Below are 16,065 nucleotides of genomic sequence, written 5' to 3' on the forward strand. Positions count from 1 at the left end.
CTTCAATAACACCCGCTGGCTAACCTAAAGGCTGCTTGCAAGCTGGCGCAGCTCAGCTGGGAGCGCTTAGCAAGAGGGAGCTCTGTAGGTTTGTGCAGCCGGTCAGCTGGAGAGCAGGCGTTTGCAGGCGGAGCACAGTGGGGCTTAGCAAGGTTGCATGAAAGCCGTGTGGCTGTGAGACTGCAGGGAAGCTGCCTTCTGTTGGGAATGATTTGCTTTAGCCAGGTGAGTATGGGTGAAGTGTAACCACCCCTGGGGCTTGAACCTGGGACCATGGAAGCTGAGTGCAGGAGACACTACAAGGGGTCAGCAACCCCTGACAGGGGTGCCCAGAGCGGCACGTGAGACAATTTTCATCAGCACGTGAGGCGGGAGCTCAGCCCCGCCCCTCCTCCCCCCGTGCAGCTGGGAGCTTGCTCCAAGCCAGGCCACCTGTGGATTAACAACAGACCAGCTAATGCCGCCAACCAGCACCTACATGGGAAAGCTCGGCCTCTGCCTTTATTTATTATAGAGCCATTGTAAGTCGGACTATCAGTGACTTGAAAAAGTATCACCAGCACTTGGACCGTCCATAGAGGTCAAAAGGTCAAATTTCGCCCCCCCTGCCGCCTGGGAAAGGTTGCTGACCCCTGCCCGAGCGCTTGAGCCAGCTGACTCTTGGCTAAGGCTATAGAGGAAACTCAGTCTTTCTCGCTGTAAGGGGACTAGGTGCCATGCTGGGGGACAGTGACCCACCTCCAGGAGGTGCGTGGGTTACACAAGCTTCAGCTGCGTCTGACTCCACGGTGCCATCGGGGAGTTACCAAGACAAAGAGCCTGCCCAGGCTACATCGTCCGGGTGTAACTGTCTAGGGCTGGGTATGAGGTACCCTCAGAAACAGAGACCTCCAGCTGTCAAAGAGCCCAAAGCCTGACCACCTCGAAGAAGCCCTACCCAGACGCTGGCAGAGCCACGCCACCTGAGAATCTGGCCCAGGGCCTGATTCTCCATCGTGTCTTGCCAGGGGCACCTGCACCCATAGCAGCCACAGGAGCGGGGAATTCCAGCTGACGGGGCCATTTCACACCCACTTTGCCCGCCACTGCAAGTGCAGTGATGCAGCAGAAGACAGAGGGCAGTTGGGCTCCTGGGATGAACTGTTACAGGCTAAACCTCTCTCGTCCGGTACCCTCTGGACCTTGAACCAGAGAACATGCTGGACCACAGATGGTCAATATTCTCCAGCAGCATCCCCAGTGCTTCCACTGCTGACTGGGCTGTGAGAAGACATTGAGGGGTAAATTACAGCTCAAGTACAGCCCAGAACACTGAGAGCCAGGCCCGGTGGCTGGAAACAAACTTTATGGGACCACAGGAAACTTGGCCCCAGCCGTGATCAATGGTCTTCCGGCTAACTGACGTCATGCCAGTTTACGGATGTTGCCGATGAGAGAGTTCTGGATTTAGGGAAGTTCAGCCTGTACTGGAGAAGCTGAGCCTCGCATGTCTTTGATTCATAGCTGTGCATTGGATGGATGGAAACAAATCCTAGATTCAGTTCTGCCATCTGCATCCATTGGAGAGAATCAGAGCACAGGTTCTTCTTCCTGCAGCTGAATTGGAAAGTTGGGGTCTGTACTATATGTTTAAAACCAGACCGAGAGTCAGATGCCTGCACAGAGTCCCTGGTGGACTCTGCTCCTGCAGAAGCAGCCACCCAGGAGAGATTCAGGTGCTTCCCAGCTGATTAGCGGAGTGCTTACAGCCAGCAGCTTGTGTTTCTATGGGTGGTGCACCTCCCCGCATGCCTTGGCGCATGTAACAAAACTTATTCTGCCCACAAATGGAAAAAAATGAGAGGGAACCCTGGAGGTGAGCAAGACCCTTCCCTCAGGTCACCAAACACGTAGAGAACAAGGGAAGCAGTTCTCCTTCTGCAGCAGCTGCCAAGGAGGGAAACTCGACAGCCCGAGAGGTAAGAGAGCTGAGAGCGGCACTGAGCCGGCCCTGGGCCCGGAGGAGCTGGAAGGTAATGTACATCCTGCTGCTGGGAAGGCTGCGCCTGGGACATAGGGGCTGCCTGCTGCACCCCCCTCGCTGGAACGCACACTGCCTCTCCCCACCTAACGGCTCCAAGCTCACTTGCTCCTCTGCCTCTTGCACCCCCTTCTTCCCCACGCTAGCTGCCTGCTTCTGGAGCCTGGTCACGGAGCGGGAGGGGAGCCAGGGGTGGTTTAACTTTCACTGTCCTGTTTGTATCCCAGCCATGTACTCAGTGGAGATCACAGTGGAGAAGGACAAAGTCACGGGAGAAACCAAAGTCCTATCCAGCACCACCCTGCTCCCCAAGAATCATTGCCTGCAGGGAGTCAAGGTGTACGAGGATGAGATGAAAGGTACGGGCCCTCCCTGGCATCCTGGAAGCAGAGAGAGAGGTGAAGGGAGACGGTGTCTGTAGGAGCACCACTGCGGGGGACAGTGACAGATCACTGTCCACCGCTCTCCAGCTTTCCCGGTGACTGGCAGACGGGCCTCTGCCGCGGACGCAATGGATTGTTGGCATCAGCTCCTGACAGGTAGCAGTGAACAGTCCCCACCCCCGGCTTCCTGCCCAATATCCAGGGTGCTCTGACCGCCACCCGACGGGTAGATTCCACATTAACCCATCTCAGCCTGGCTTAGCTTGTTGTACACACAGCTGTGTTGCACATCTCTCTGGTAAGACAGTCGCCCGTGCGATATGTAAGGCAAAGTGATGTTTATGAGCAATCAATTCAGCTGAAAAGAGTGGGTGTGCCGTGGAATGGTTTCTCACTGAATTGTGCCACGTTACCACTGGTCTAAGGAATAGCCAGCATGGAGTTGTCAAGAACAAATCAAGCCAAACCAAGGTAGCCGCACTGTTGCTAGAAAGCCTTTACTTGGTGAGTAGTGATCCATGGTTTGCTGTCAGACTGGGAGGATATATCCAATGCGGGATCCAGTCACTGCACAGTATTTTTGTTAACAGCTTGGACCTGGGGAAGGGCAGCTGGGGATTACAGCGGATGAGAGGCTGGATAGGAGTCGGCAGGGTGCCCTTGTAGCCAAGAAGGCTAATGGCATATTGGGGTGCATTCGGAGAAGCATTTCCAGCAGATCTAGAGGAGTTGTTATTCCCCTCTACTCAGCACTGGTGAGGCCACATCTGGAGTATTGCGTCCAGTTCTGGGCCCCCCCCCCCGTACAGAAAGGCTGGGGATGCATTGGAGGGGGTCCGGTGGAGGGCAACGAAAATGATTAAAGGGCTGGAGCACATGACCTAGGAGGAGAGGCTGAGGGATTCGGGCTCATTTACTTTGCAGAAGAGCGAGGGACAATTTGATAGCAGCCCTTGACTTCCTGAAAGGGGGTTCTAAAGAGAAGGTCAAGAGGCTGTTCTCAGTAGTGATTGATGTCAGAACAAAGAGCAACGGTCTCAAGTAACAGAGCGGGAGGTGTAGTTCGGCTACTAGGAAAAAGTATTTCCCCAGGAGGATGGTGAAGCACTGGAATGTGTTACCAAGAGAGGTGGTGGAATCTCCATCTTTAAAGGTTTTCAAGTCCTGGCTTGGGCAAGTCCTGGCTGGGATGATCTAGTGGGGGTTGATCCTGCTTTGGGCAGGGGGCTGGACTAGATGACCTCCTGAGGTCCCTTTCAGCCCTAGGATTCTTTGATTCTATGATAATAAAGTGGAGAGTATGTGCATAAAATTTGCAGATGACCTTGTGGGAGGGGTTGCAAGCACTCTGGAGGACAGAATTAGAATTGAAAGACACCTGGGCAAATAGGAAATTTGCTTTGAAGTCAACAGGATGAAATTCAGTAAAGACAAAGTGTGAACAGCTTCACTTTAAAAATCCAACGCACAGCTACAGAAGGGGGAGTAGCTAGGCAGTGGTAGTGCTGAAAGGGAGCTGAGGGTTATAGCGAATCACAAATTGAATCTGAATCAGCAGTGTGATGCAGCTGAGAAGAAGGCTCATCTCATTCTGGGGTGCGTTAACGGGAGCGTCCTGTAGCACACAGAGGATGATTGTTCTGGTCTACCTGGAACTGGTGAGGCTCTGTTTGGAATTCTGTCCTATTCTGGGCACCCCACGTTAGGAAAGATCTGGACAGATTGACGATGAAATCAGAAATGATGAAAAGTTCAGAAAACCTGTTCTGTGGGGAAGGGTTAAAAAAAACTCGGTGGGCTTAGTCTTGAGAAAAAACAGCAGAGGGGGGGTCTGATAATAGTGTTCAAAGACGGAAAGGGCTGGTGTACAGAAAGTGGGGATTAGCTATTCTGCATGTCTGCTGAAGGTAGAACAAGAAGACCAGGGCTTACTCTTCAGCTGTAGATTTTGGTTCGATATTAGGAAAAGGTTTTGAACTCTGACTGGTTAAGGTCTGGAACAGCCTTGTGGGAGAGGCTGTGAAATTCCCATCATTGGAGGTTTTTAAGAACAGGTTGGACAAATACCTGTCAGGGATGGACTAGTTTTACTTGGTCTTGCTTCACTGCAGGGGACTGGATCTGATGACCTCCTGAGGTCCCTTCCAGCCCTGCATTTCTCTCATTCTCTCTCCTGGGTAAGCTCTTTCATGCTTCGAAGCTGGACTCTGGTCCAGTTCAGTCCCTGGCTCTGCTACATAATTTGAGTGACCTTGGGCAAGGTGATTTCCCAGTCTCATGCCTCAGTTTCCCTAGAGTGTGAACTAGGGCATGATAAGGCCAGGCTTCCTAAAATGCTTTGGGATGTGGGTTACCCTGCTGTCCTGTTAAGCGCCTCACTGACTACAGCTGTCTTTTGGCTTTTGTGCTGGGCCGCTGGTCCCCGGTAGCTGCTTTCGGGGCCTTTGAGCAGTCGCTGTGGGTGTGTGGCTTTCAAAACGGGCCTGGCCGAGGATGAGGTGGTGCGAGCTATCTGCACTCCTCCTTAATGGTTTGCTGCGGCTTCCTCTCCACCCCCCCTCCCAGAGGAACAACCTACTGCACAGACGGCTGGGACCAATGCCCCGGCTTGGCAGAAGCGATGGATGGGATCCAGATGAGTTCAGACTCTTCAGGTCACGTGCAGCTGTGGTGTTGCGTGTAGCCAGGTGGGGAGTCAGAGGTGCTGAAGCAAGCAAAGGCGCCTTTGGAAGTTGCTTCTCTCCATTCGGCAGGTTTGGGGGCTCAGGTTGCAAACAATGGGCCAAAGCAACCCCATTTTCAGCCCCTCCCCCCTCGAATGGCTCTGAGCCAGGGTGTTCCGTGACCTTCGCTGCTCCGCTGGTGACTGACACGGTCCCCAGTGCTACGCCGAACGCTGGGCTCTAGGTGTGTGTTCTGCTGTGGAAAAGCATCTCCAGGGGATGCAGGCTCAGAGCTTCAGGCTCCCCGGCTATGTAGGGTGCTAATTTTTGCTCTGAGCATGGGGTTCTCTTCCAGCCTAGCCCATGAACTGTGTGTACGTGGCACTGTTTTATTGCCTTGCAGCTACTAAGGATGGCAGTCGGCTGACAGCACACACCCTGGGCTACTGGAACACCATGCACCAAGCTAACCAAATAACTAACAGCAGAGCTAGTGATAACATGTGATCACCACCACGGGGAAATCAGAGCAAACTGCCTTCGAATGGAGCATTAGAGCCATCTAGTGGCTGCCTGTCCTTATCCCAGGGGTAGGGAGAGGGGTGGCCGTGTTAGTGGGTCACTTCAGAAACAACAAGCTGTCCTGTGGCCCCTTGGGAAATGGCTATGCAGCAAAGTTATTCCAGAATAGTTTATTCCAGTGTTTAATATTCCAAAATAAGCTGCTCCAGAGCCATGTGTCTACACGACAGGAACGCACTGGAATAGGCAAAACCTATTCTGAAATAGTAACAGAGAGGTAGCCTAGTAACAGAGAGATAGCCGTATACTATCAAAACAAAAAAGCAGTCCAGTAGCACTTTAAAGACTAACAAAATAATTTTTTAGGTGATGAGCTTTCATGGGACAGACCCACTTCTTCAGATCATCGCCAGACCAGAACAGACTCGCTCTTTAAGCCACAGAGAACCAAACGTAGTAATCAAGGTTGACAAATCAGAAAAATATAATCATGGTGAGCAAATCAGAGAGCAGAGGGGCAGAAGAGGTGGGGGTGGGGGTCAAGAATTAGATAAAGCCAAGTATGCAAAAGAGCCCCTCTAATGAGCTTGAAAATTCCCATCCCGGTTCAAATCATGTGTTAATGTGTCGAATTTGAATCTAAAAGAGAGTTCAGCAGCCTCTCTTTCCAAACTGCTGTGAAAATTCCTCTTCAGTGAAACATAACCGTGTTAGTCTGTACGCCAACAAAACAAAGCAACAGAAAAATGTAGCACTTTAAAGACTAGCAAAATGATTTAATTCGGTGATGAGCTTTGGTGGGACAGACCCACTTCTTCAGATCAATCTCCTTTCCAATACAGACTGACATTTGTAAGTACAGAGGACCACAAATAATTGCAATAAAAACTGACAAATCAAGTGCATAAGACCAAAGTAGGTGGCAGAGGGATGGGGGGTATTAAGAATCCTGCCTGACATGATTACGAGCATCAAAGGAAGGGAAGCAGGAGAGATTCAGTTGCTGCCCAGCTGATTAGCACAGCACCCACCGCCAGGCATATGCTTCTACTGGTGGTGCACATACGTATATGCCTTCGTGAATATAACAAAATTTATTCTGTCCACGGATGGATAAAAATAGAGGAAACCTTCAGGGAATTTGATCTTTTTTCCTGCTATATATACTCAGGTGTCTGCAACTTCCACCCCAACCCACCTGATGAAGTGGGGTTTGCCTATGAAAGCAACAAATTTATTCGCTTATTTGTTGACCTAATAAATTTGGTTGGTCTCTAAGGTGCCCCACAGAACTGCTTGTTGTTTCTTACGGATTTCCCTCCTCCCAGTACAGGCGATGAAATAGATTATGCCTGGGGACGTATAATCTCCCGGCTGTTCCAGCTGACCAGTTCTAGGACTGGTCTCCTATTTAAAGGGTTTTTTCCTTTGAGGGTACCTAGTGTGATCCATCCCCAGAATTGCCCCAGGAGCAATTGGTTCTCTTCACCTGACTGTAGATAGGGTTTTGCTATGGACTGCCTAAGGATTAATTCACTGTGCCAGTCTGCTAGTGGCAACCATTGTTTCGGCTTGGGGACGCTACCGTCTGGTGCACGTCTGGGGCTCAAAAGCTGCCTGACCCAAGGGGAGTTCTGGGTGTGGGGCAGATCCTAACCCAAGGTGGATCCAGCTGAAAGATGTGTGATTCTCTCCATTGGTTCCTGCCTTCTCCGATCTGAGCCCCCAACCCTGACTTTGTTCCACACCTTCATCTCAGCCTGTCCCACATCCTGCCCCCCCACCCCTTGCTCGCCCCATCTGGCACATGCCCCCTTTGCCTTCCTCTGAGCCCTCACTGTCTTCTCTGTCTCTCCCGCAGTGGTGCATGCAGTCCATGTGGAGGATGGAGCTATGGAGAACGGGGTCCATCCTCTCAGCTCATCGGAGGTGGACGAGCTGATCCACAAGGCCGATGAGGTGACCCTGAGCAAGGTCTCCGACAGGGACTCCAAGGCACGTGAAGAGGCCAAGCAAGGGGGTCCCGAGAGCAACCTGCCCAGCCAGAAGGCCACACCCCGAAAGGAGATCACTGGGGTACAAGCCAAGCCTGTGGAGAGCCCAAAAATCCTGGCCTCCGGCGAAGGGGCAGAGCCCAGCCAAGAGCAGCCAGTTACCATGATCTTCATGGGCTACCAGAACGTGGAGGACGAGAACGAGACCAAAAAGGTGCTGGGCCTGGGGGGCACCATCAAGGCCGAGCTGGTGGTGATCGAAGACGCCGAGCACAAGCCAACGGCAGCCGACGGCACAGGCAAGGATCACGCCCCCCCCAACGGCAGCACCGTGGAGCCGGTCGCTGCTCTACCACAGAAGGAAGACAGCCAGACTGGGGAAAAGCCGGAGGCCAACGACACAGAGCCCAAGGGAGCCGACCAGGACCTAGACATGAAGAAACACCGTTGCAAATGCTGCACGGTGATGTGAAACCTCCGCCGGCTCCTTCTGCCATCCCCTCGTTGTACAGCCCAAAAAAGACTGGCCCCCTCCTCCTGTTCCCCCCTTCCTCTTAGTTACCAGTTCTACACACTCCGCAGGACACCGTGTTTTATTTACTTTCCGGACACAACTTCTTTTTCTTCAGAGACTGGGGAGAGCAAAGGCCGGGTTTGTAAAGCGTATAATAGGCAGCACCCCCCTCTCTGCCGCGGCATCGCTCGCCTGTCGTCTGCCTCCAGGCAATATGCAACCGGCACCAGATATTATATTAAGTATACAGGCTTCTTTACACAAATACCCCATCTTCATCTCTCCCCCTGCTACTCCATGCTATGGTGGGATCACTCAGAGATCCTCTGGCCCCCAGCGATGGCGTCTGGGACCCTCCGGCCTACAGAATTCCCGCGTTTTTTTTTTTCTCAGTCTGGTTTTATTTTACCGAACAAGCTGGGATTGGCTTTGCCCTTGGTTAAAGAACACCCATTCCTCTGTTACCCGAAGGATGCTGGAGATGATCTTGCCGGTGGGGGCGAGGGGGGCGCTCTGGAGAAAGTTGTAGGACTCAGAAACCTCTTAGATGGTTCTTCACGAACTGTCTGTTGTTGGGACTCTGTGTTTCTTTCCTGCCTTATGGAAGGGGAAGGAGGGAGGCCACCCAGGTCCTGGCACTGCCTCCACACAACTTGGTGGCAATGGACCAGGATTTAGAAACACACTGGCTAATGGCTCCAACAAGACAGAAGCTCCGGTGTCGTCTTGATGAGGCCATAGTCTGGTTGGCCGAGCCACGTGTCTACTACAGCTTGATGATCACCTGTACTCTTGGTTCGTTCCAATGAGAGGTCTGGGGAAACCCAACAAGCAAAGTTCCCTGTAAGCTGAGTGCTTGGGCGGCCGTCCAGGAGAGAGTCAGGTGCCGCCCAGCTGATCTGCAGAGCGTCCACAGCTGGCAGCATGTGTTTCTATGGGTGGTGCGCATCCACACGTGCCTTGGTGCACATAACAAAATGTATTCTGCCTATGGATGGAAAAAATATTTGAGAGAACCCTGCCAGCAAGTCACATTTGTAGCACCCCAGTCTCCCTAAACCACAGCTCTATGGAAAGTTGGAGGCATAATTTTCGGCTGGCCTATACGCTGCTGTGCTGAACTTCCGTTTGGCCTGCTCCTGCTGCTTCAAGTTTTTAAGCACTGACCTGAGCCGTCAAACCAGCTGCGAGATGGACTATTTCTGCAACAAAAGGAAAAGGGCAAGCCCTGGAGCTGAGACCTCTGCAAGCTGCTTGTGATACCAAGATTGGTGGGCATGGTCCATGAGATGGACCTGTTGTTTCAACACCTACAGTTGATCACTCATGGAGTACCAAGGGCAACGCACAGCTCCAGAAAAATGTAGCAGTGTAAAAAAAAAAATAAACAAGTCCCTGCTGGATTTCCAGGCAGCAGAAACAGTCATTCCAGAGTTACTCCTTCTCTGAAGGAGCTTCTCCGGCTGGAACTCTGAGTGTTGGCCCCAAGCCTTAAGGTACTTGGCTTGAAAAGCTGGTACCAGGGCCAATCACTCCCACATCCCCACGCTGTGAGGTCCTCCTTTGGTTTCTCCAGATGAGCTGCTCCTTTGTTCCTGAGCTGGCTTTTCTCTGCTGGAAGGACAAGGCCACGAGGGGGCGAGGTGGTCAGAAGCCCACTGACTGTGTCTGCCCTCGCATTAACTTTTCCTGTATAGATGCCACACCGCTAAGGACAGTGGCCACTGAGCCATTGACCGGAGATGCTCCCAGCTCTGGAGGGTGGGTGAATTGGAGAAAGTTGTGGTCAGCAGAAGGGACTCCTCTTTGACCGTTCTGTAGGGTTGTTCTGAACGCGCCTGTGGTCACTCAGCTGTGGAGTTCTAGTTAACCATGGGCAGGGCCCTCATGCCCCTGTCAGAACCTCTCCCACTCAGCACCAACAGCTGCCTGACTCTCACTTTCCTAGTCAAGGGCACAACATGCTTCCCTGGACAAAGTCTGAGCCTTCCAGTCTCCTGGGCATGTCCTCACTCCAAACTGCCTTTGAAAGGGGCCAAGTTTGGCAGCTGCCACAATTGCTTGGTGATGCCCCTAAACCGGGCCCCAGTCCTGGCCTCTTTGAGACCTATGCAGGCTTGCTGGCATTAATGGGACACCAGCTGTGGCCTGGGAGCAGAGTTCTGCCCTTCCTCTGGGTAACGAGCTGGAGCTGGATTCTGCTCCTGGCTACACACTGACTACAGGGGGGCAGGTTCTGGGAGGGCGCTCACAGAGGTTCTTCCCCTCCAAATATCTGTATTCCTTAGCTCTGTCATGCTCCAGGAGGTGCCTGGTTTTTGAAGCAGCCCAGTGAGCACCAAGGTTTGTTCGACTGGGAGCAGGAGCTGTGTGGGAGTGGCTCTTTCATTATTTTGCTGCTCCTGGTTGGCATCTGTAGCTGTCCACTGGGCGCCAGCCACCTCCAGGGAGCTTGTGGTTCCTATCCAGGCTGCTGTCTGTTCTCGGGAACACCTCCAGATTCCCCTCCCCTGATCCGTAATGGCTTTTCCTAGCAGCGACTCCCTGCAGCGGAGATCTGCGGAAGGGGTGAGGTAAGACGTGTGCTCCCCTGCTCATGTCTAGGGAACCTGCAGGCCAGACCCCAGCGGGTGGAAATTGCCAGAGGCTTCAGTGGAGGGATCCCAGCTGAGGAGCTACCCCAGTCTCTGCAGCACAGCTTGGCCCAGGAGGCAGATCTGCTCCGGAACGGCCAGATTTGCAAGGATTCTGCACGGCCTCCAGGGCAGCTTGTTGGCGCACTGCCCTGGGGTGGCCCACTCGGATGAGGGCCCCTCATGGCAGAGCAGGCGATGGGAGAAGAGGATAAACCCCACCCAGCAGAACAAAGCAATGGGCCAGCCGGCTCAGAACTAGTGGTGAGATTATGGGGAAGCGTGTTAGGGCCTGACCGGGGGTGGGCAAGATAAGGCCCATGGGCCAAATCTGGCCCAACAAGCCATTAATCCAGCATCCTGGCTGGAGCTTGCTTCTGGCTCTGCATCCCAACTCTCTCCCAGACCCTGCACCTTCTTCTACACTCCTCCTCCAAGCCAGACCCCCCTCTGGGACCCTGCACCTCAATCTTCTTCTCTGGGTCAGCACCCCCATACTCTGCCCCCTCTTGCCCCAACTCCCTCTCAGACTCTGCACCTGCTCCTGCATTCCTTCCCCAAGGTCAGAATCCTCCCCTGCACCCACACTCCTTCCCACACCCTGCATCCCAATGCCTTGTCCCTGGTCACAACCCCTCCTTCACCCAAACTCCCTCTCTGACCTTCTACCTTCTCCTGCACCCCAGTGCCCTACCCTGAGCTCCTTTCTGCACCCAACCTGCATCCCAGACCCCACACCCCTCCATGGAAAAGCACATCCCTTGAGCACTTACCAAAGTCATGGAGTGGCCCCCCATCAAAAATTATTGCCCACCCCTAGGCTAGATGGACCAAGCTACCCTGTGTGGGTCTCGAGTATCCTTTGCTGGGAGGGGGTCAAAAGAGGATGTACTCGAGGGCTAGTGGTAGCAGAGTTTCCATAGCAAGAAACGAGTCGTGCTCAGTTAATGCTTGGTTTGGGATGGCAGAGTCCAGGATGCAGTTAGAGCTGGGTCGTTTATCTGCAGCGAATCATTTATCGATGTGACTTTAGTCCTTTTTCCCACTCCTCAGACAGTCTTTGGCGATTGTTACAAATTCGCTCATTCCTCCAGAGTGTTTGATGGACAAAAGCTGCCAAACAGTGAGATGTTGGCAAACCCCTCGCTCCAGGAACTTGGCATTCACTGGGGCAGCAGGTTGTGGGTCTGAACCTATGTCATTTCTTCTCTCCAGCTGGGGGGTTCAAATTGTTATGCGTGGGCTGAAGGAAGAGGGGTGAGGATGTGGCCATGGGAAAAGCTTCTTGCACAAGCGTGATGAATGAAAAATCAGGACCCTAGTATTCGGCATAATGGATGGTTCAGATAGGAGAGGCAGACCGCACAGAGAATGGATAGATGATGTAGTAGATTTGTGCAGAGCTAGTCTGCAGAAACTAAGCCACTCTGCACTGGATAGGGAAAGATGGAAGGAAATAGTGAGAGAGGCATCAGACACCAACGGACGCTGAGCCCATGGTTATTGATGATGATGATGACAAGCACACGTTTGGGAGGCATTAACAGGAGGAAGTAATTCTTCCACCCTATTCTGCACTGGAGTATTGCGTCCAGTTCTGGGCACCACATTGCAGGAAAGATGTGGAGAAACTGCAAAAGGCCCAGAGAAGAGCAACTGCAATGATTAAAGGTCTAGAAAATATGACCTGTGAGAGAAGATTAAAAGGATTGGGTTTGTTTAGTTTGGAAAAGAACAGGCTGAGAGGGGACAGGAGCGCAGCTTTCTGTACATAAAAGGGTGTTTCAAGGAGGAGGGAGAAAAATTATTCTCCTTGGCCTCTGCTGATAGGACAAGAAGCAATGGGCTTAAACTGCAGCAAGGGAGGTTTAGGTTGGACATTAGGAAAAACTTCCTAACTGTCAGGGTGGTTAAGCACTGGAATAAATTGCCTGGGGTGGTTGTAGAATCTTCATCACTGGGGATATTTAAGAGCAGGTTGGATAAATATCTAACAGGGCCGATATAGATGGTTCTTGGTTCTGCCATGAGGGCAGGGGACTGGAACTGATGACCTCCCAAGGTCCCTTCCAGCTCTCTGAGGTGTGTGTGTAGCTACCTCTCGAGGTGTGTTCTATGAGACGTGAGCTTGCCAGACAAACGGAAAACAAAAGCTTTTGGGTGCGTTCATGGAAATCACTTCAAACTCCCTCCAGGTCACTTTGGGGCCAGATCCCCAGCTGGGCTGACTCCGCTCCTTGCCTTGGAGTTACTGGGCCAGATCCCCATCTTGTGTCAACCAGCCTGGCTCCACTGACTCCAGGGCATTTACACCTGCTGAGGCTCTGGCCCTGTGAGTTCATCAATACTTTTTACTAGTTGAAAATATTCACCTGGTCCTAGACACTATGGGCCCAACTCCTCACCTGGTGTAAATGGGACGTCAATGGCGTTATGCCAGTTTACACGAGTGTGGGTCCAGCCCCATGGTGGTGGATCAGTGCCAACACCAACATCTTCACACCCTCCAGGATGCAGAAAAGAGGGTTCCAGGTGCCGAGGACGTGGTAGAAACGTGGGGAGGTGGCGCTATGCAATGTTGGTTTTCGCCCGCTTCTCACACGTAATCCCTGGAAGCTGGTCTCACCAAGGCATGCCGGTCTTGAAGGGGGAAGTCTCCCTGGCTTTTCTGTTATGTGACACTTACTACTGGGCAAAATCAACAGCACGTGCCCAATAGGCTGGTGCTGAGGCTCCTGGCTGCCTCTCTGCAGAGGGGGAAATTTTACCCTAATCTGATATCCCGAGGATTAACCAAAGATCAGGCCCCCTGACTGCACATAACGGCCTCCCCTCTCCTCCCCATTCCCGCAAATGGTGTAGCGTTCGCGGTGAGAGTGTCCCCCCTGCTGTGCCGCTTGAACAGTTCACGTGCTCGGTGTCGCCCCCTGGCTGCTCCCCTCTGCCCCCAGCTGTGCTTCTCACACCCTTTCAACGTGTGTCGGTGGCTCCCATCCTCGTGTTTGTCCTCGTTCAGTTAGTGCCGTGGCCAGGCCCATCCTTCTCCTTAGTTCTGCCGACTCTGAGAGGGGCCCCACGGGTGGCAGAAGTGAAGTTGGCCCCCAGACAGAAACCAAGAGGTTTAAAAAATAGGTCCCCACGAGTGTGTGCGCGCGCACGAACTCTGACGTGCTGCGAAATGAAGCCTCAATCGACGGGAAAGACATTTTTACAAGGACAGGTTGAACTGCTCTGTTCCGGCACTCTCTTGTCTGGCAACATCCGGAATCCGGCATGATTTTGGTCAGCTGCATGACCACTTATCATGGTTGTGGGCAAGTCCCATAAAGTTTGTTTCCAGCCACCAGGCCTGGCTCTCAATGTTCTGTGCTGTTGTTTAGCTGTAATTTACCCCTCAATGTCTTCTCAGAGCCCAGTCAGCCGTGGAAGGGTTGATAATGCTGCTAGACAATATCGACCTCCTGTAGTATGGCAATTCTCTTGTTTGGCACCAGTCTGGTCCCAAGGGTGCTGGATGAGAGAGGTTCAACCTGTACCTACAAGGAGGAGGGAGAAAAATTATTCTTCTTGGCCTCTGATGATAGGACAAGGAACAATTGAGCTATTTAATATCTCACTGGAGAGATTTAAGAGCAGGTTAGATAGACATCTATCAAGGCTGGTCTAGATGGTGCTTGGTCCTGCCTTGAGGGCAGGGGACTGGACTTGATGACCTCCTGAGGTCCCTTCCAGCTCTAGCAGTCTATGATTTCATGAGCAAATGGTTATTGCCTCTTTTAGGCAGTGGTCTAGAAAAGCACTTAGCCACGTGGGTAACTCTGAGCATGTTCTTTGCCAGACCAGGGCTCCTTTGCTTTTTTGCGCCCAGTTAAATGGCCTGTCTCCTCACATTCCCACTATAAGACTTTCTTAGCACTGGCTCTGGAGATGTAGAGAGTCACCGGGATGTTTTTCCCACTAGGCCAACCTGTTCTTTTTGGGCTCCAAAAAGCATTTCTCCAGGGCAGCAGGAGGGCTGACGTTTTCCTCTTGAAAACAAAAAGCAGCCAAGTAGCACTTTAAAGACTAGCAAAATAGCTGGGTCTGTCCCACAAAAGCTCACCTAAGAAACTATTTTGCTAGTCTTTAAAGTGCTACTTGACTGCTTCTTGTTTTGATAGTCTATAGACTAGCACGGCTTCTTCTCTGTTGTTTTCCTCTTGGAGATCAGTCCCTGACCCTTAGCCTTTGACCGCCGCAGCAACGCAGCTGCTTCTCCACTCGGATCGGGGTGTAGACAAGATTCCCATCCTGGCTCCTGAAAAAAGCACCCAGCTCCTCAGCACTGGGTTTGGCTAGGGTGGACGCTGGCAGAGCTTTGTACAGAGCTGGCGCTCCCACTCCCTTTATTTCACTTAACCACCGGTCTGTGTCTACCTGGGGGAGGTCTTAGCTGAAGAACAAGGGGAAGGACCCCGGGGCCTGCTCTGTAACCATGTCTCTGAACCAGCGCGTGGGTAGGAGTGCCATTGTGGGAGGCTCGGTGTGGCTCGCTGGCTGTGAGCCTCTCAGGTTGAGGTGGGGGGGGGGGGTGACCCAGGGTTACAAAGAGTGACCCTGCCAGGTGCCCGTTGTCATACCACAGTCTGTTCCTTGGCCCTGTCCCAACCTGAGGTGGGGCCAGGCTGTGTCCTCTCCTCCATGGCAGGTGGCTGTTGAGATTCAGCCCATTGCATGACACCTGCCGTGCTGGGACCTGGCTCCTTAGGCTCCACAATGCCTGTCTAAGACCAGTCCTGGGGTGGTTCTGGGCCAGCCCACACATGGGTCATACAAGGAGTTAAAATATGGGGCAACCCTCCTCTAGGTTCCACCCACTCTGCTTAGCTTTGGACCCGAGTCTGTCTTAAACCAGGCACCAGCCTGGCCACTGAGGAGCCTGAGTCTGATGAGCTTTTCACTGCTGCTGTTAATGGACTCAGGACCAGGCCCTTAATTCCTCCACCAGCTCCAGGTAGGTGTGACTTAGCAGGTAGGGGAAGAAAGTGTGATCTGAGCAGGAGACCCCACAGCTGGCGTGTGGCCTCCTCCTACTGCCTCTTCCCCCCACCCAACATCTGCCTGGGCCCCTCCCAGTGTACATACGTGGCAGTCCCTCTGTGAGTCCCCCCATCCCAGCTGCGTGACTCGGCTGAAGTGCACTTCCCACGCTCCTGTGCTTTTCTAATTGTGATGAGCAGTTTGAAGTTACAGCCCCAATTGTTTGTAAGACATCTGAACTCAGCCAATAAACTGTGTGACTAATCAACCTCTGGCCTCTGCTTGGGGCCACTCCCTGCAAAGAGAGGGGGGCATCC

At 52.7% G+C, this 16,065-nt stretch overlaps 1 protein-coding gene across 6 annotated transcripts in view; it reads left to right on the forward strand.

Annotated features, from left to right (window-relative positions):
* PALM (paralemmin) overlaps nt 1-16,016 on the forward strand; it is a 67,069-nt gene extending 51,053 nt beyond the window's left edge. For 4 of the 6 annotated variants that reach the window (XM_074978550.1, XM_074978551.1, XM_074978554.1 and 1 more), the window contains 2 exons: nt 2,248-2,379; nt 7,450-16,016. In XM_074978550.1, the coding sequence (XP_074834651.1) occupies nt 2,248-2,379; nt 7,450-8,054 (737 nt within the window). In that variant the 3' untranslated portion in view covers nt 8,055-16,016. The remainder of the gene's footprint in view (nt 1-2,247; nt 2,380-7,449) is intronic. The other 2 variants (XM_074978552.1, XM_074978553.1) reach the window with 1 other exon arrangement.
* Nucleotides 16,017-16,065: the final 49 nt, after the last annotated feature.

Source organism: Carettochelys insculpta, chromosome 27, assembly GCF_033958435.1.
Source record: "Carettochelys insculpta isolate YL-2023 chromosome 27, ASM3395843v1, whole genome shotgun sequence".
In the NCBI taxonomy this organism is placed as follows: domain Eukaryota; kingdom Metazoa; phylum Chordata; order Testudines; family Carettochelyidae; genus Carettochelys; species Carettochelys insculpta.